The sequence below is a fragment of the Pseudonaja textilis genome, chromosome 3, assembly GCF_049901715.1.
Source record: "Pseudonaja textilis isolate UNSWEBS1 chromosome 3, rPseTex1.2, whole genome shotgun sequence".
NCBI lineage: Eukaryota > Metazoa > Chordata > Lepidosauria > Squamata > Elapidae > Pseudonaja > Pseudonaja textilis.
The window spans coordinates 14,186,066-14,206,379 of NC_141992.1; the positions used below are offsets into that span (position 1 = coordinate 14,186,066).

Below are 20,314 nucleotides of genomic sequence, written 5' to 3' on the forward strand. Positions count from 1 at the left end.
CCTTCTTTTGCAATATTTTCCACATATTTAGAGCCTAGGATTTATTTCCTAGTGGTCTCTCAATCAACATTAAACAGGTCTCATGTCATCGGTGCCTACCCCCTTAAAAATTATAGTTTCTAAAAGTGCATCCTGAATCTGTACTATCAACATTCCTAACCAAAACAGTAAAAAGGTAAAATATAAAATAAAATTTGTAAGAAAATCTCAACATTTTCAACCCTCGTCATTTATTCAGACCAAATGTTAAAAGTCAAAGTCTGCATTCATACAGCAGGCTTATTATAATATACCTTTGGTTCTTAGTCCCTACACAACCCGCCTATATGCTTAAGCGCCTCCTATCTCAGTCAGGTCGGTACCATTTCAAAGTTTATCGGGGGGGAGTGAACAAAACATCCCTTAACAGCGGGATCGAATATCTAAAAGCAGTTCGTACGGCTTCAGAAATATCAAATATTCTCAACTCTACCTGCACTTATCGAATAATGAAACTTAGACCAAGTCACTATTCTTCCTTTCCCTCCGCCCCCCAAGGTAGAGACATCACGGCCCACTGTGAGGTGAGGAAGCGTCACGGTCCAAAATTCGCCTTTTAAGCTTCAAAGGCAGCCATGATGGCGGCGGGCGATTGAGCGCCAAATACTCTCTCAGCGCCTGCGCGGAGGATCCGCCGGCGCGTGGCGCCACCGCGCCTTTAAAACTTTTATTTCCCCTATGACCGCTTTCTACCCACCGCGGCGTGGAATGAACAACCATGCCGTTGGCCGTGAGAGGTCAGAGAGCTGTGGCCCTGCTGCACTTCCTCTGCTTCCTCTGGGCGACCTTCGCCCTGACTCAAAATTTGGGGTTGCCCAAGCCGGTCCGGAAAGTACACGACGACAGTTATGGCGGCCAATGGAAATATCTGACCTTCCTCAACCAGGTGGGCGCGCGAAATGACAAGCGTTGTTGCGCTTGCCCAAATCAGTCTTAGCCCCTTCGCACGTGGCGGAGGAGGGGTTTTGGGTAGGATGAGCCAATGAGAGCGAGGCTAGGCGGGATGAGAGGGGAGTGAGCTTACCTTAAACGAAAAGGTCAGTTTAACAGTACACTTTGGGGTTGTAATGGAGATAGTTTCTTCATAAATGTGATTAGAGTGGGGCTCCAAAATTCCTAGCCGACGGCCGATCTGGCTGGGGATTCTGGAAAGTGCAGTCCAGAACATGTGGAAAGTTAACAGGCAGAGCAAAGAGTCTCTTAGCAGATAATCAGAGTTGGAAAGGACCTTGTAGGTCATCTAGTCCAACCCCCTCCCCAAGCAGGAGACCCTACACCATTTCTGACAGATGGGAGTCCAGTCTTTTCTTGAAAGTCTCAAGCGATGGAGACTCTTAAATCAGTCTTCCCCGACCTGGTGACCTCAGAAATAGGGAAAGGAAAACTAGTCCCAACACAAGCCTGAATTTTGGCAGCCAAATTTTGCCAAATGTGGTTTTTAGCAATACTGAGTGGTGAGTGGAATAAAAACTCAAGTTGGATTCATTTCAGTTGCACTTATAAGTAAGCATCTGGGTTTACTTGTACGTGTAATTATGATTATTTAATTGATGTTTTGCAGGAAGTAGTTTTTAGCAATATTGAATGGTGTGTGGAATAAATACTCCGGAATACTCCGGTTGGATTCATTTGTATTACACTTATAAGTAAGCATTTGAGTTTACTTGTATGTATAATGTATTGATTCTTTAATTCATTGATTAAAACATCTGGACGGCGTTTTAGGTCAATAAAATCCTACACCACTAGACTAACAAATAGTTTCTTTCCCTGAGCCATCCAAACCACAAATAAACACAAAGTCACTACCTTATTAAGATGTGAAAAGATGAGAAATCTCAGTGCCCCATTCAGATGTATAACAATCCATCTCTTGTGTATTATACTCGGATAAGCATTACAGTCAGTGTTGGATGTATATTTTGTGTATATTTGTAGATATTGTACTCTCAAATTGTAAATGGAGACATGGGCACTCTATTTTTCTTATCTTCATTTTTAAGTGCATTGGTTTTATTGTATTGCGAACAGTTGCTGGGATGCATCCACAGTTTCGTTGTACAATGACAATAAAGTTCTTCTAATTCTTCTAATTCTAATTGATGTCCTCGGGACCTATCAATATTGTTAATGGATTTTTTTCATATTGTGCTATTGTGCAGTTAGTGATCAATTGATGGTATGTGCGTTAGAAGAACTTATTATGTTCTCCTTATCCTTATGGCTCCTTATCTCTCTCTACTGCTAAAATCAGCCTGTCAGAATAACCATTGGGATCTTAGCTCAACTTGCCTGTATGTAAAAACTGTTGCATTGCATTTCCACAAAAGTCTCTGCATGATTTTCAAATCATGATGGGTACCTATGTCTCCCTTTGTGGCTAGATCAGTTGTAAAGCAATTATTTCTCTAATATGGATCCTCTGCTAAATGCTCAGATCGTCTTTGATCAACATAAAAACTAGGTAAACTTACGGCTTTTTTATGGTGATTCTGGGTACAAGAGACCAAAGACATATTGGAACCTGCTAGCTTGCAAGGATACATTGTTGATCCCCTTCAACTGTTGCTGAGTTACTTTTGCCACCACATTGGAAATTCTACCAACTGCAATCCCAAAACATCAGCAAAGCACTAGGTGAAGAGTAATTGATTTAAATGTAGATTCAGAGTTCTCACTTTTTAAGTCTTTTCAAATACCTGATATAGTGTACTGAAGAAATCTTGATTAAGGGACTTAATAGAAGAGATAAATATAATAGAAGAGATAAAAATATCCCAAGTCATAGCTTTTAACTTTAAATTTTATTCTTGGATTATAAATAATAGAAAAAATGTATGCTTCACTTTGAATATAACTTCTTTGAATTCATAGCTTTTTCAGACATTGCTGTACTTATTGTGTGTCACAATTGATGCTGTAGCTCTGTTTGTCCCTTCCCAAGAAAAGAAAGTGTCATCTATAGTGCTACCTATTAGAGATTTCATCTTCTCTGCATATGTATTCCCTGTTGGCTTAGTAAGTAATTATAATATCTGTTATTATTTAAATAATTCCATGCTCTACTTTAAGTGCATTAAATTGAGTCAGATTTACTTAAAGCAGAGGTGGGGGATGATGACCCCTTTATGACTTGTGGGCTTCAAGTCCCAGAATTCCTGAGCACAGAATTTTGGGGAGTTGAAGTCCATAAGTCATAAAAGGACCATCGTTCCACACCCGTGCTTAAAGGTACATGAAATTTTAGATGGTTTTCTTAAGAACCACACGTTCCTTTCCATAATCGCGGTAAACAAGTATATTGGCTTGTTTACTGATAAAATCAACAAAAGCAACATTGATTTCTCAATGGTAACCTCATCATGGTGGACATTTATTTTGTCCTCCTACATAGCACCATTTTTTTTCCACTGTAGCATTTGCCTAAGAAAATTGGTGGCTTTGTTCTTTAAAGCAATCATCTTGGCCTGTTGAAGAACAGAAAACAAACAGTAGTCAGTAAATGGTCAATTCTCATAATGAAGGGGCATAAACAAAGAGATGTGTGCAGAGCTCAAAAGGAAACATTGAAAAAGGCCTAGATTTGGCTTGGGAAAAACTTCGTGGGGGCGGGGGGGGGGAACTCCCAAGTGCAGCTCTATAAGAGTTGGCTCAGAAGTTGGTGACTGCTCCATTCTATGACCCTGCTTTCCTTCCTAGTTATGTGCCCCATAGTACTGAATGTGGAGTTCCCCCTCTGCTGCCCAGTATTCATGAATACACAACCACAGCACACAGGGAGATCATAAACGAACAAACACACAACATGCTACTTACACAAAAGAAAATAAACCCTCTATGGTCATTGCTGCTAAAGGGGTTAGAAAGAATTTTCTCTGCAGACTTTTATTACATACAGGTAGTCCTCAACTTACAATGGCTCATTTAGTGACTGTTCAAAGTTACATCATTGAAAAAAGTGACATGTCCATTTTTCACACTTACAACCGCTGTAGTTTCGCCATGGTAACGTGACTTAAATTTGAACGCTGGACAACTGACTCACATTTATGACAGTTGCAGTATCCCAGAGTCACATAATCCCCTTTTGCGACCTTCTGACAAGCAAAGTCAATGGGGAAACCAGATTCACTTAACATCCACGTTATTAATTTAACAACTGCAGTGACTGACTTAACAAATGTGGCAAGAAAAGTTATAAAATGGGGCAAAACATTTACTTAACACATTTCTCACTTAACAACATAAATATCGAGCTCAGTTATGGGCATAAGTTAAGGACTACTTGTATTAAACCATCTTGCTTCATTCCAAAACTCTTATAATGAAGATATTGCCATTTGAGATATATAAAAAGGAGCTCAAGAAGGATAAGTAAGATAGCTTTTACTATTCTATTTTACTTAGAAATATGAGCCAGTTTGATGTAGTGGTTAAGGTACAACACTAGACACTCAGAGACTGACTTCTAGTCCCTCCTTAAGCACAAAACCAGGTAAGGGCCCTTGGGCCCTTGACTCTCGCTTAACCCTAGGAAGGAAGCGATCGCAAACCACATATGAAAATGCTGCCAAAATTGGAGAGACTTGTTCAATGGCCAATGCCCAAGCAGTTGCCAGGAATCAGCACTGGCTAAAAGGCACTAAAAATGTATTTCTGAATAGTTTTTATAAAATATCTCTGACATCTACTAGTAAAGATATAATTGTGCATAGTTTTAAGTAAAAAACAAACAAACAGCAAATAAGGTGGGATTTCCGCTCAAATAGTAGGGACCGAAATACACATTGAGCCGTTTTCGAACTTTTTTAGGGGGTTAATTAAAAAATAAAGTCTTGATCAAAAGACAGAGCTCAAATGATAAAAATGGGCAATGAAGTGAAACTTGTAATACCTTATTATTTATTTATGAAACTTTATGTGTTAAACTTATTTGCATGTCATAAAATTGAAAGCTCCAATTATTAGCTCTGAAATTTCCTCCTGATTTCCAATGTACAAAAATTATAATTTGAATTTTATAATTACTCTACTTGGGAAGTTAATGTTTCAGCCAAGTAAGTCAGTGTTCTGTGCCTATTTGTTTTCTTTAAAAGATTGCTAGAAATGTCCTTTTTTTTTCTCCTTCCTGGCCTAGTTATAGAAAAATTGCCTCTATAGATCAGCTATTTGTATTTCAGATGAGAATTTCATTGGCAGCAATAGCAGATTTAAAATGCAAATAAAATTTGACAGCAATTTTTATTAATAGAGTAGGGAGAAAAGTTTAATTTTCTCATCCATCCTACTTACTTTATTTATTTATTTTATTGTATTATGTAAATCTATCTTTACATAACAAAACATAGTGTTAAAATTACATAATATTTAGTTTTGATTCTTTAAAGCAAAGAGGGTTGCTCTGAAATTGAGAAGGAGAGGGCTTATAAATTAAACAACTAATAATTCAGCAAATTGATATCCACCTGACTCCTTGTGAATTTACAGGTGCAGATACAATGTATGTTGCACTGCATGATCCAGAATATGTTTGAAGGCATATGTTTATCTGGAGAAAACGATAACCATCTTATGTTCATATACATACAAAGGCAGTTTGTAAGATGGTGACTACCAGATATCTAAAAAATTTCCAACATTTGAAGTTCTCATTAATGTTCAGGTGTTTTCTCTCAGTTTGTAGCTGTTGCTTTCTGGGGCCTTTATGCAATTGACAGAGAACTAGTGTATCCTAAAGAGCTGGACGATATTAATCCGGATTGGCTTAACCACACCATGGTAAGTATTTGAAGCTTAGGTTCTTCTTGTGGCACATGCAATTTGTTATGAATTAGATTATCAGCATTTTAAATGGCCAGTCGTATCTTGAGGACTATCTAGCCTTTTCAAAAGGAATGCTATAACTTGACAGGATCTTCTGTTTTCAGAAAAAATACCTTGAAAGTATTTTTCTTGCAATAATGCTGGAACAGAAAAGCAATAGCAATAAAACTCAGAACTATATCAGAACTTGATAGTGCTTTACCGCCCTCTCTAAGCAGTTTACAGAATCAGCATATTGACCCAAACAATCTTGATCCTCATTTTACTGACCTTGGAAAGATGGAAAGCTCAGTCAACTTTGAGCTGGTCACAATCGAACTCCAGGCTGTGAACAGAGTTTGCCTGCAATCTTGCATTCTACTCCCTGTGCCACCATGACTTCTAGTGATCTGAAACAAGACTAAGAAGCAATACAACTGCTTCTCTTTCCATACATCATACTTTTATGTTCTCCTTTTGCTTTTTAGCACACTACTATCCTGCCGCTGCTTTTCATAGAGCTGGTTATATGTTCACATAAGTATCCTCCTAGATGGAAAGGAATATTGGGACTTGGCATCTTTTCAGCGGTATACCTATCATGGTAGGTATTCATTGTTTGAGAAATGTATTTACATTTAAAACATTTTATTCATTTTGCTCAGATGTTTCTTTTGTATTACCTGGGAGGGAAGGAGGAAGGCAAGAAAAGAGAGAGGAGAGGAGAGAGGAGCAATTGTTTTTCTGAACAATTGAATAATTCTTCCAGAATATTTAAAAACACTATACAAATTTGCAGGCAAAATTATAACAGTAATATATATGGTTTCACTGCCACTTATGTATCTATCATAAATCTAGTACCTCAATCTTTCATGGACTATGGAACCAGTAGCATTCAGATATTGCTGACTTCAACTCCAAGTAGCCCAAATCCATCTTTCACAACAGTAATGGAAATCTGGAAGTAGTAGTATCTGAAAGATAACAGATTCACCATTAGGAAGTAGTCATTGTCAAACATTTTGTCTCCTATGATTTAAATAGGAAAGTTAAGACCATTTCATTTTTCCTCATATAAACTGAACTTTTCAGAGGCCTAGCTTTGGAGATCACATTATACTGTAGATTTTTAATTATCTTCAAATTCGTGTAATATTAACTTTTGAACTTGTAAGCATTAGCCAACTGAAATATTTTCAGATAACCTCAAAATAGGTACAATATTTAATCTGTTTTGGCTTCTTGTATTTCACTATGATGTTTGTCTTGCTTTGTTTTAGGATAATTTGGATACATCATGTAGCAGGGATTTGGGCTTATCCAGTTTTAGGAGTGCTTGGCCTACTTGGAAAGGCAGTATTTCTCTCTGTCGCTTTTGGCATAATGTTCATCTTCTATTTCCTTGGGGAGCACCTAACAAAATGGTTGTGGGGTAAATTATGCTTTTTTCCCTCTTTTTCTACATTTCCAGCACCGTGTCTGCTTACACTTTTCCAGGATTTAATGTGTTCATGAGATAAGCATTTTTCAGTTTGTTTTTCATTAAGAAAGAATCTTGTACCAGTCATAATGATTACCAGTGCAATCCAAGGTACTGGTTATCATCTCTGTAGCCCTTCAAGATATAGGATCTGATTACTCAAGGGGCTGCCTGTCTTTTATAGTTGCTACCTGTCAGGGGTAGATCAGACCGGTGAAACTACTGATTCGGTGTTTTATGATTTGTGGTTCTGTGTCTGCTGCTCTTCAGAGCTACTGGTTCTATAGAGCCGGACAGAACCGGTAGAATCCCACCCTGCTACCTGTGCCATCTGGCAGTCAGCATGCTTTGGGCACCTTTGATTAAGTGAAGACATCTGACGGAATTCAGGAAATAGGCCTTCTCTGCCCTAGCAGTTGCCCTCTGCAATAACATCCTGTTAGACTCTCTGCCTTAATCTTATTAGACAAGTTCCTAAGAGTTGCTCTCTTCTTAGACCAGTGATGGCAAGCCTTTGGGGCTCAAAGACGTGTCAAAGATGCAGAAAATGCCTATCTTGACTCTGTTGGTATCTCTCTCTCTCTCTCTCTCTCTCATTCTCTCTCTCTCTCTCACACACACACATACACATACCCAAACAAAAGAGAAAAGAGAAACAATTCTCTATCACCCCTCTATCACCTAGAGGGGTAGATTGAGGATTGCATCATGGTTGTGTTTGACCTTAGGCAGCTGGCCGTGGTCAGGGTGGGCATGGCCAGCTCGACGTCACTCGTGTCAGGGTGTGCCTGTGGCGGCCCAAGCACTCTGCCAGCAAAAACGGGCTCCCAAACTCCATTTTTAACTGCAACAGCCTCCTGCAACCCCCTGCCAGCGATACGGAACTCAGGAGGACCACAAGCAGCTCTCCCAAGCTCCGTTTTCGCTGGCAGGGGCACTGCAAGTGTTCGCTGTTTCCAGGACAACTCCACAGGCCAGATCTAAACACCCCTCAGGCCAGATCAGGCCCCTAGGCCTTGAGTTTGACCTACATCACTCTGAACAACACCACTCAATGGCAGTATCAAGGCTGGCCTGAAATAATTTCTAAAGGGTCTGGAGGCTACATGAGGGTGCACGCCATTCTCATGTGACCTCCACAGGCTCTGAAAATCGAGAATGGTGCGTGCTTTCAAAAATAGTTGTTGGGCATTAGCGCATGCTGGCATATCACCAAAACATCAGTTTTGTCACCTTTCACAGGTGTGCCATAGGTTTGCCATCACTGTCCTAAACCTTGGACTAGAATGAGTGGCAGACCCCTTGTGATTGATTACATGGTCATTTCTCCAGACACTCCTTTTATACTATTGCATTTAATTTAACTTCTTTTAAATTGTGCATATTGTACACCACCAAAAGTTCATAATTGATCTGGGTGCCTTATTCATTTAATAACGTTTTTAAAAATAAAAAAGTGATGGACTTTCAGCTACCTGAATATGAAGTAGTTCGGCTAACACCCCGTCTTCAATTACACAGATTTCACTTTCCTGGCTCTCTCAAAATCAACCTAAATTCAGTGTGCACTACTAGGACCTTGGAGAAGACCACATGCTTACCTAACTGTTAATGGTGCAACAGGTGGCTATCACGGAAAGAGCCCCCTTCTCTGAAGGGCTTTCTTTGGAGAGACCCCTTAGCATCCTCAGTGAATGTACTTAGAGGCCAGGCTTCCTTTTCTGGTAGGCATTTAATTTTTTAATATTTTCACTAATTTATGTAAATATTTGTGAAATAGAAAAGAACCCTGGTTATCATGAGCAGCTGAGCCCAATGCAGTAGTCCTTGTGTAATTCAGCAATTGGAAGAAGGAAAGTTTTGGCCATAAATTTGTAGGGATTTCTTCCATATATAAAGGGAAACAAGTTGGGAGGTCTTTCTATCCATGCCACAGTGACATAAATTACTATGCTAAGTTTATTTTATTTATTTATTTGTCAATTTTGAAAGTTTGCAGAATAGCCAAATAGTTTAACATTCTGTTTATCTTTTATTCCCCTACAGCAAGGCGTAGAAAGAAGTGCATGTAGAGAAGACCCCGAGAAAGACATCAGTTCATTAAGAGGGCAAGCTCACTCAATGGAATACAGTGCAACTTGAACCTAGAAAACATTATTGATTGTAACTGGTTCTTACTGTTTACAGGGGAAAAAAATAACATTTTCTCAATCTCCTCATTTGGAGCAGAAGGGAAGAATCTTGGGTCTTCCAGATGTTGTTGATCCACAGTTCCCAGCGATGCCAGTTACTGTGGCTTCAAGACAGGGGAATTGTTTTAATCAACAGCAGTTTGGAAGGCCACAAGCTCCCGATTAATACAGTAAAAAAGCTATGGCAAAAGCTGGATTCTAAAGTGGGTCAGATAGGCAAGTACAGGTAGTCCTCAACTTACAACAGTTCACTTAGTGACCATTCAAAGTTACAACAGCACTGAAAAAAGAAGACTTCTGGCTATTTTTCACACTTATGACCTTTGTAGCAATCCCCCCCCAATGATTGCGTGATCAAAATTCAGATGCGTGGCAACTGGTTCATACTTACGACCATTGCAGTGTTCCAGGGTCGTGTGATTCCTTTTGTAACCTTTTGACAAGCCAAGTCAGTGGGGAAGTCAGATTCACTTAACTTAAGTGTTACTGATTTATCAACTGCAGAGATTCACTCAACAAGTGTGGCAAGAAATATTGTAAAATGGGGCAAAACTCATGTAACAAATGTCTCACTTAACAACAGAAATGTTGGGCTCGGTAAAGAGCTTAGAAAACTTTAGTGCCTATCTGACACCCTTTAGGATCCAGCTTCTTCCCTGGCCATTGGCTGCCTGTTTCTGCTTTTTCTTCAGGTCCTGAATGCTGGAGAAAGATTTTCTTTGCTTGCTTGCTTGCTTCCTTTCCTCTACTATTCAGCCCCGGGGTCAAGATAAATAACTTACAGGTTTTGTCACCCTCTTTCCAGGCATTCAGTAATACAGCAAATGGAGTTTTTAAAAAAGATAGAGAGCTGTTTTTGCTTAAAGGATAGAGATTGGAGAGCAGAGGGTTAAGGTTGGGGTTAGGGTTATCATTAGGATTATCATGACTATGAGATCATGTCACCACTAGTTCTTTGCTGCATTAGACTAGAGATAATCTAGTTCCTGCAACTGTTCATCCACTTTATTTTACAGCTCCCTAATCATCTTTGTTGCTCTTCTCTGCACTCTTTCTAGAATCTTGACAATTTATTTGGGACAATGGTGACCAAACCTGACACAGTATTCCAAGCATAGACTTACCAGTGCAGTATAAAGTGATTCTAACACTTCACATGATCTTGATATCATCCCTCTGTTTATTCAGCCTAGGACTGCATTGGCTTTTTTGACATCTGCAGCACACTGCTGGCTCATACTTAAGTAGATGTCCAAGAGGACATCTACATTCTTCTTTGCCTATACAAGTCCATATTCTGATATAGCCAAATATGGATGGCTATTTTGACTTATACTCCTAATCGGTCTTTTGCAGTACGGTTTTTGTTAGACTAAACTTTTTTTTCTCGAAGATTGTCAGGGTTTTGGAGAAGTTCTACAGAGCAACCCATGTTTTATTTGTTATTAAAACTATGCAAACTTACTGTCAGAATTAACCTAGAGTGTAATTTTCAAATGTCAGGATTAGCAAACAGTCTTAATATTTTCAATTTACATCTTGAAAAACAAAATGCTTATGAAAATTCCTTTGGTGCAACATATATAGAGCTTTCTATTAGTTTATTTCCAATAGAGGTAAGAGGGAAGTGCTATGTTTTAAGTACTGCCTCACCACATGGTTAATGACATGTTTACTTCCTCTATTTTGTTCCGTTATGTTAGTTCTTGAATACTGAAACAATTTACTTCCCCAACATGCCATTTATTGTCATGGTGTCCATTATTGTTTTTAGCCATTTTTAGACATGATTTCCTTCATGTACAAAGCAGATGAAAACTAATTAAAAGCCCATTTCTTTAAAAAAAAACATGTTGGTTAAATATACTCTTTAATAACAAAAAGTGCATAAAATATTGGATATTGTTGTTCTTAACACTTAGAAACCTGACACCTTTTTCCTTAATGTCATGTTTAATCATTTTCAGACTTGGCAATTTTAAGATGCTGACTGGGAAATTCTGGGAGTTGAAGCACACACATCTTAAAGTTGCCAAGTAATTTTGATTAAAGAGCCCACAGATACTGTAGATATTGAAAGTCTACACACCACTGTTAAAATGCCAGGTTTTTGAGATGTAAAAAAAAAAATCATACCAAGATAAATTATTTCAGAATTTATCCACCTTTAATATAACATAAAAACTGTTCAATGTATTTACTGTTAAATTTATTTGCTACCTATCTCACCATGGGGCTACATTGTGCAACAAACTGAAATCTTTTAGGGGGATAAAAGTAACAATAAAAATGTACAATAATGTGGTTGCATAAGTGTGCATATCCTAAAACTAATGGAATGGGAATGAGAATGGGGATGGGATGGGATGGGATAGAACAGAACAGAATAGGAAAGAATAGGAACGAATAGAATAGGGAGAAGGAATAGAATAGAAAATGAAAGAATAGAATAGAATAGAATAGAATAGAATAGAATAGAATAGAATAGAATAGAATAGAATAGAATAGAATAGAATAGAATAGAATAGAATAGCAGAGTTATTGGAAGGGACCTTGGAGGTCTTCTAGTCCAACCCCCTCCTCAAGCAGGAAACCCTATACCCGTGATAGCAAACCTATGGCACATGTGCCAGAGATGGCATGCAGAACCCTCTCTGTGGGCACGCACACCGTCGCCAGCTGTTCTTCTGGTTTCCAGTGCTCACTGGGCAGTTGGTCTCCGGGGTTCTGGTGCCCGTGCTTTCATGGGCACATTCCAGTTTGGGCACTCTGTGCCGGAAAGGTTCACCATCACTGCCCTATCCCATTTCAGACAAATGGTTGTCCAATCACTTCTTTAAAACCTCCAGTGTTGGAGGATTCACAACTTCTGAAGGCAAGTTGTTCCTCTGATTAATTGTTCTAACTGTCAAGAAAGTTCTCCTTAGTTGTCTCTTTGATTTGTTGAAGCACTTGGATTTTTATGACAGCACTCAGTCTTTTGGTGTAGGATTATGGCCTATCTTGCCTTGGGAATCTTTGCCCGTTCTTGCAAAAGCACTCCAAATCTGTCAGTGTGCAAAGTCATCTCTTATGTACAGGCCTCTTCAGGTTTTCAATTGGATTCAGATCTTGGTTCTGGCTGGGTCATTCCAGAACTTTGATCTTCTTCTGGTGAAGCTGTTCTTTTGTTGGTTTGGAGTTATGCTTTGAGTTGTTTTTGTGTTGAACAGGAAAATTCCTTTTTATCTTCAGCATGTTAACAGAAGCCTGAAGATTTTTTTGCCGAAATTGATTGATATTTGGAACTATTTATAATTTCCTGAGTAAAACCTCAGTTCCACCTGAAGAAAAGCAGCCCCAAAGTCTAATGTTGCCACCATTATGCTTCACTGTGAGCATGGGGTAATTTCAGATTTTCCTATATCCCACAGGCTTTATATAAAATGTAAACAATAGAACTATAAAGTTTTATTAATTTTATGTTGTTTACATTGTGTTAGTGCTTAATAAACATCATCTAGGTTATTTTATTTGCTTAGCAGTACAGATTGCATTCTTAATCTCCACCCCTTTTTTCCAAACACTGGTAGAATAAGTTCTCCATTTGGTAATATTCTGTGTCTTCTTTCTATTTAACTTCAATATGAGTGTCTGAAAGGGACACTTTCTGTTGGATCACAGATTGAATCAGAATGAAGGAGATGATGTCCCCCATTCTCAAGAAGCCATTGTTGGAACTAACAGTATTAGACAACCTTTGTCCAGTCTAACTACCCTTTTAAGGAAGTTTATTGGCAGGGTGGTCGGCACACAAGTAGCAGGTTCTAGTCCTTCCTTCGTTCCCCTGCTTCTCTGTATGTTTTCCAAAATTCTAGTTCTGAGATGCTGACTGTTTTTTTTTAAAGGTATGTTATGTTTATAGTTTTTCTAATTATATTTATGTTTCCATCATTTATGTTTTCATCAAAAAGAAATTATTTCATAGGAAAACAAGAGCATCCCTTGTTAGAAAACAAATGCTTTCATAAATCGCATGAATTCTGAAAAGAATATTATGACTCATTCCTGAGAATGAGTCACTCAGCAGAAGTTCCATAGTGAACAAGTTGTCCTTGAACTGCCTAGTAATGTTCTTCATTAGTATATCAGATATTTCCCCACTTTAAGTGGAAACCTGCATGATAATTACTGCCTAAATAAACATGATGGGTTGGAAGACAATTGTGGAGCACTGCAAATGTTTTTGAATTCTTAAGGATTTATTGTTGCCACATTAGCTTAGGAACAATGGTAGGGATCCAAAGCTGTGCTTAAGGTGGAAGAGACTAGAGAAGCAATCCACACACTTCTTCTTCTTATAAACACCAAGGGTCTTTGAAGTTCTAATCTGGAAACTGTGGGTCTCTCTGGGGTAGCAAAAGAGGCAAAAATTACCAAAGAAAGAATAAATCTTCCCTTATTCCTTGTCTACATTAGGCAACCATCTGGTGAACATTAGCATCCTTCCATTCATGTAATGGCCAATCTGGATCCACTATAAAGGCTACATTCACACAACATGTGAAGGAAATATTTTACAAACTATCACACCATATCTTGGCATGACTTGCGAATCCATCTGGAATGTTTGATCCGTTTTGCCAAAAATACATACATGTGTTTCAGAAATAGCACAGAAATCTCACAGCATAACATTCGAATTATCTCCATTGAATAGTTATATAAATCCGTTTTTCTGGACCAGCGGTCGCCACTGGTGGGCCTCGAGAAAATTTTGGTGGGCTGCAGAGAAATGTCATACACACACCCAAAGCAGTTAATCCAGGCTGCTCGGAAGGCTGCGCCGCCCACATGGCCTGTGGGAACCTTCCCCACCCACTCACTCCTTACCCGGCAAACTTGCCTGCTAAATTGCTATTTTTTTTTTCTTTCCGACCATCAGCTCTTCTGCTGTGCCAGGAGATTTAGATTAACTAGAAAGCAGGAAATGGTTGCATTTCTTGCTTTCTAGCTAGTCTTTAGATCTTCAGCTCTGCTTTTAAGCACAGCTGAACCTCCCTTAGGACTGCAGGTTCTATTATTCAGTGCAGACTCACAGCAAGCAAATTTTACGTGGCAAACTGAGTTAGCTGATGGCAAATAGATAGATCTCTGAATGAATCTGATTCTGTGAGCAACTCAATCTGCCTGCCTGCTTTGCCTGATTTTGGGTAAAAGTTGCTCTTTTTTAATAAAAAATTCAATATTTATATAAATATAATATTTACATACAAGCCATGCCCAGCTAGTCACATGATCACCAAGCCACACCCACAAATTAGGCCGCACCCACAGAACCGGTTAATGGTCCCTGGGATTTAAAATTATGAGTTTGGTGGTCCCTAAGGTCCAAAAGGTTGGCGACCCCTGCTCTGGACTGTAGTTACCTCGTGTGAATTCATTGTGCATGGTTTCAAACATACAGCAGTCATGTATTTCAGATTTCACTATTGCAAGACCGTTTTATTACTTGCAGTGTTTATAAATAATGCTAAATAGCAGGGGTGGGATTCTACCAGTTCTGCCCACTTCTGTAGAACCAGTTGCTCTGAAGAGCAGCTAACAGAACCGGTTCTATGTCTGCTGCTGCTTTGGCCCACCTGCCCGCCTGGGCTCTTACCTGATCTTTATTTCCTGCTTTTTCAACCACAGCTGCAGCTGCGGTTGAAAAAGCAGGAAAAAAGGGCTTTTCCAACTGCTGCACACTCGCACGCAGTGCTGCTCAGCTGTCCAGGCAGCTCAGCAGGTTATAAATTGCAGTCACACGACGCAGAGCAACAGAACCGGTAGTTATGCAAGTCGGATCCCATCCCTGCTAAATAGGTTTCCAGCTGAGCACTTACATATCTTACTCATAAAACTGTCTGCTATTGAAATTGGTTACTGTCTTTTAATTCCCAAGCATAATGAGTGATATACCCTGTACTTAAATTAGCTCTGAAATAGCTTTTAAAGTTATAAAACTCATTGGGCCTTAGAATGTAGTAACAAAGCCTAAACCCAGAGTGATTCTGCCTCATTTGGGGAAGAAATGTGACGGGAGTATTTTTGAACCCACATACAGTACAGTAAAACCAAGTGTAGGTACTATTTCTGGTTGGAATAAAATTAATTTGTTTTCTATTACTCAGTTTTTCTTGTGCTGCTTTTGTTATAGGCTGAACAAAACTGTGAACAATAGCAATCAAGTAAAAAAAAAGATATCTGAATAATTTGGTTCTCCCTAGCTTATTACAAGTAGTCCTCGGGTTATGACAGTTCAGTGCTGTTCAAAGTTATAATAGCCCTAAATCTATAATCTATAACCAGTCCTCAAAATTAACAGTTGTTGCGGGGTACCCATGGTCATGTGATCACAGTTCAAGACTTGGCTGCTTTTTTTTTTCCTGAGGAGCCCACGGGTGGCAGGACAAGTGTTGGTCCCAGGCTCCCATTTCCCTGTCCATACTCATGCCAAATCATGGCACCCACTTCCCCACCCATATCTGTGCTGCACCACAACAGCCAACCTCTTGCCCACCTACCCACACTTGCACCGGGTTGTAGCACTGACCTGCATGCCTAGCTATACTCATGCCATATCTTGGCACACTCATCCATCTGCCTGCACTTACACCTATCCCTAGTACTCACTCATCCATACTCTGGAATACTCACCTGCCCACTGCCCTGCTTGCAAGCCACTTGCCGTGGGTGGGACTGGCAAGTTCCTGCTGGCTTTCCCATCGACTTTGCTTATTGGAAGCTGGCAGGGAGTTGCAATTCACCGTCACATGAGGTCCTCGTATAATGGCTGTGGTGTTCACTTAACAACAGCAACAGGGACTGCTGGGATTGCCAACAATAAGCACTGCAGTCACTTGACATCACACTTTATGATCACCTTGCTAAGTGATGGAAATTCCATTACCCTTGTTAAGCAAAGACTACCTGCAGTGTCTTTGTCAGCCTTTGAATGGACTATATTCCTAGTGCTTACGATGTAATAAATCGTTATTTCTAGTAATGGTGTCTCTGCCAATTCACTGTAATATGTCTGCATGTTTTAGCTTAATTTTATAGAGCCTGGTGTGCGTATCACTCAGAATTAGCATCAAAGAGTAGCTTATAAGCCTGATAAATAATATTTCTAGAATAAAGTGACAAAATGAATTATTTACAATACCTGAGAATTACTTTTTGAAGCTTCTTCTTGTTAGTTGTGAAGTCGTGTCCGATCCATCACAACCCCATGGACAACGTTCCTCCAGGCCTTCCTGCTTCATTTTGTACTCCAAGGCCAAACTTGCCTGTTATTCCTGTTATCTTTTGGCTTCCTGCTTTAGCATTCCAATCCTCCATGATGATAAGGACATTATTTTTAGTGTTAATTCTATAAGGTGCTATAGGGCATCATAGAACCAGTCAATTTCATCCTCTTCAGCACCAGCGGTTGGGGCAAAGACTTGTACTACTGTGATATTGAATGGTTTGCCTTGGATTTGAACTGGGGTCATTCTGTCATTTTGGGGATTGTATCCCAGTATTGCTTTTCCTACTCTTTTCTTTTATTGACTATGAAGGTACTCCATTTCTTCTGAGAGATTCTTGCCCGCAGTAGTATGCCTGATGGTCATCTGAATTAAATTCACCCATTCCTGTCCATTTTAATTCACAGATTGTTAAGATGTCGATGTTCAGTCTTGTCATCTCTTGTTTGACCACATCCAGCCTGCTTTGATTCATGGATCTTACATTCCAGGTTCCTATGGAGAATAAATCTTTACAGCATCAAAGTTTCTTTTCACCACCAAATGCATCCAAAACTGAGCATCCTTTCAGCTTTGGCCCAGTCGCTTCACTCTTTCTGGTGCTACTAGTACTAGCCCTCTGCTCTTCCCCAGTAGCATATTGGACACCTTCTGACCTGAGGGGCAACCATTTTCCAGCATCATATCTCTTTGCCTTTTGGTACTGCCCATGGGGTTTTCATGGCAAAGATACTGGAGTGGGTTGTCACTTCCTTCTTCAGTGGATCACATTTTGTCAGAACTCTCTGCTATGACTTGTCTGTCTTGGGTGGCCCTGGGCAGCACAGCTCATAGCTTCACTGAACTACACAAGCCCCTTTGCCACAAAAAGGCAGTGATCATGAAGGGATTTTGAAGCTTAGGCTACCAGAATATTTGGATATTTGCTCTCTTTCTCGTTCACTTACCCAAGCATGCAAAGATATGCAACCTGAAGACACTAATTTAATGAGCATATTATTCAGGAGTCCCCAACCCCTGACTGGTGGACCAGCACCGGTACACAGCATGCCAGCAACTGGACTGCTCAAACAAGCAAAGCCCTATTCAAGGGATAGCAGGCAGCATGCAATACCTACCCCCTCTCCAGGCCGCAGATAAAAACTCCCTCCACAGAACCATCCCTGCGCCCAAAAGGTTGTGGGCCACTAACATTATTAATTCCCCAACCAAGAAAATTAAACGGTTAAATGCTGGATGTTCACAGGTCTTCGTTTCAATTTGGAATATATTGAAAAGACTAAGGACTAATACAAACTCTTGGTCAAAGACTCATTATCAGAGAATATTGACAGATCTTTCAGCTAGAAAGGAAGGTCTCATCCAGGGGTGTCAAACTCAATTTCATTGAGGGCTGCATCAGGGTTGTGTTTGACCATGTGTGTGTGTGTGTGTGGCCAGGATGAACATGGCCAGTTCAACGTCACTCATGTTGGGGCACTTGTGGGGACCCAAGTACTCTGCCAGTGAAAACAGGCTCCCGAGCTCTGTTTTCAGCTGCAACGGCCTCCTGCAACCCTCTCCCGGTGAAAACGGAGCTCCATTTTCACTGGCACAGGCACCACAGGCCAGTCCTTCACTGTTTCGCCGGCCAGTTCTAAGCACTGTTGTGACTTCTGTTGTTCTTTTTTCACTTCAGATTTCACAAAGTTGCCTTAGGACCACAAATGAAATTCTAGTGTGTCTAGAAAATGCAAAGTTGAAAAGACTGGGCTGTTTCATTCAATTATTGCAATGCACCACAACCTATCTGGAAGCTTTTCTATACTGACTCTAGTCAAATGACTATGAATGAACCATGAAGAAACTTCAGCCATACACTTCAGGGTGCTGCATTTGGGGGAGGTGGGAATAAACATCGAGAAGCTGCATTGTGTGTTAAAATGAATGGTCTGGTGCTATGAACCAGGGGTCGCCAACCTTTTGGACCTCAGAGACCACCAAACTCATAATTTTAAAGGCCAAAACAGCAGCAAACATAGAACCGGTTCTATGTTTGCTGCTCTTCAGAGCAACTGGTTCTACAGAAGTGGACAGAACCGGTAGAATCCCACCTCAGCTATTTAGCATTATTTATAAACACTGCAAGTAATAAAACGGTCTTGCAATAGTGAAATCTGAAATACATGACTGCTGTATGTTTGAAACCATGCACAATGAATTCACATGAGGTAACTACAGTCCAGAGCAGGGGTCGCCAACCTTTTGGACCTCAGGCACCACCAAACTCATAATTTTAAATCCCAGGGACCATTAACCGGTTATGTGGGCGTGGCCTAATTTGTGGGTGTGGCTTGGTCATGTGACTAGCTGGGCGTGGCTTGTATGTAAATATTATATTTATATAAATATTGAATTTTTCATAAAAAAGAGCAACTTTTACCCAAAATCAGGCAAAGCAGGCAGGCAGAATGAGTTGCTCACAGAATCAGATTCATTCAGAGATCTATCTATCTGCCATCGGCTAGCTCAGTCTGTCATGTAAAATTTGCTTGCTATGAGTCTGCACTGAATAATAGAACCTTCAGTCCTAAGGGAGGTTTGGTTGTGCTTAAAAGCAGAGCCAAAGATCTAGAGACTAGCTAGAAAGCAAGAAATGCAATCATTTCCTGCTTTTTAGCTAATCTAAATCTCCTGGCACAGCAGAAGAGCTGATGGTTGGAAAGGAAAAAAAAGTAGCAATTTAACAAGCAAGTTTGCTGGGTAAAGAGTGAGTGGGCGAGGGGGTCTTGCAGGCCATATGGGCGGTGCAGCCTTGTGTTTCTCAGCAGCCTGGATTAATTGCTTTTGGCGGGTGCTCTGGGGTGACATATCTCTGCGGCCCACGAAAATTTTCTTGAGGCCCACCAGTGGTTGGCAACCGCTGCTATGAACTGTCAGGGATGTTTTTATAAAATATTTGAGGAGCACTAGATTATCTGTCGGAAAGTTTTTCTTGGTTGCATAGCATATAACAGCTTGAATTTTAATTTGCCTTCTGTGAGGGGAACAAACATTTAAGAGGACATGGATTTTCTTTGTCTTTACAGCCTCCTAAAAATCTGTCCACAGATTTAGGAGATACTGTACTTGGAATACGGGAGTGGGCTGCAGAGGAATAGAGAAATTGTCAGAAATTACACAAACCTCTAGGAACAGAGCATTTGAGCCATTCACGCAATTACAGGTAGTCCTGGACTTGTGATTAGTTGCTTAACAACTGGTTGAAGTTATGACTCTCAAAAGAACTTGCAACCAGTCCCAAAGTTCCAATGGCTGTTGTTTCCCCATCTACCACCTGCACCCCGATGTCCACATATAGCCATTTGCAGCATCCCATGGCCACATGACTCTTTTACGACCGCATTTAATGTCCCACAGCAAACAATGGGTTTGCTTAACGATTGCAGTGGTTGCTTTCTGACTGTGAAGTTCACTTAATCACCATCACAAAAAAAGATCATGAAATCAAATCAGTCAAACAGGTGTAAATGTGCTTTGCAATGACT

General features: G+C 40.0%; 1 protein-coding gene across 3 annotated transcripts; it reads left to right on the plus strand.

The window, feature by feature from the left end:
• Nucleotides 1–757: 757 nt before the first annotated feature.
• Nucleotides 758–14,577, plus strand: LOC113434221 (androgen-induced gene 1 protein-like). 3 transcript variants are annotated; one of them, XR_015742676.1, is made up of 7 exons: nt 758–925; nt 2,914–3,057; nt 5,716–5,817; nt 6,330–6,445; nt 7,125–7,276; nt 8,846–9,048; nt 9,371–14,577. XR_015742676.1 is itself a non-coding variant. In XM_087928942.1 (6 exons), exons 1-6 carry the CDS (start codon nt 758–760, stop codon nt 9,394–9,396), a joined length of 708 nt encoding a protein of 235 aa, XP_087785068.1. In that variant the 3' UTR covers nt 9,397–14,577. The 3 variants fall into 3 exon arrangements, 1 of the variants encoding a protein (XP_087785068.1); XR_015742677.1 differs by lacking the exon at nt 2,914–3,057; XM_087928942.1 differs by lacking the exon at nt 8,846–9,048.
• Nucleotides 14,578–20,314: the final 5,737 nt, after the last annotated feature.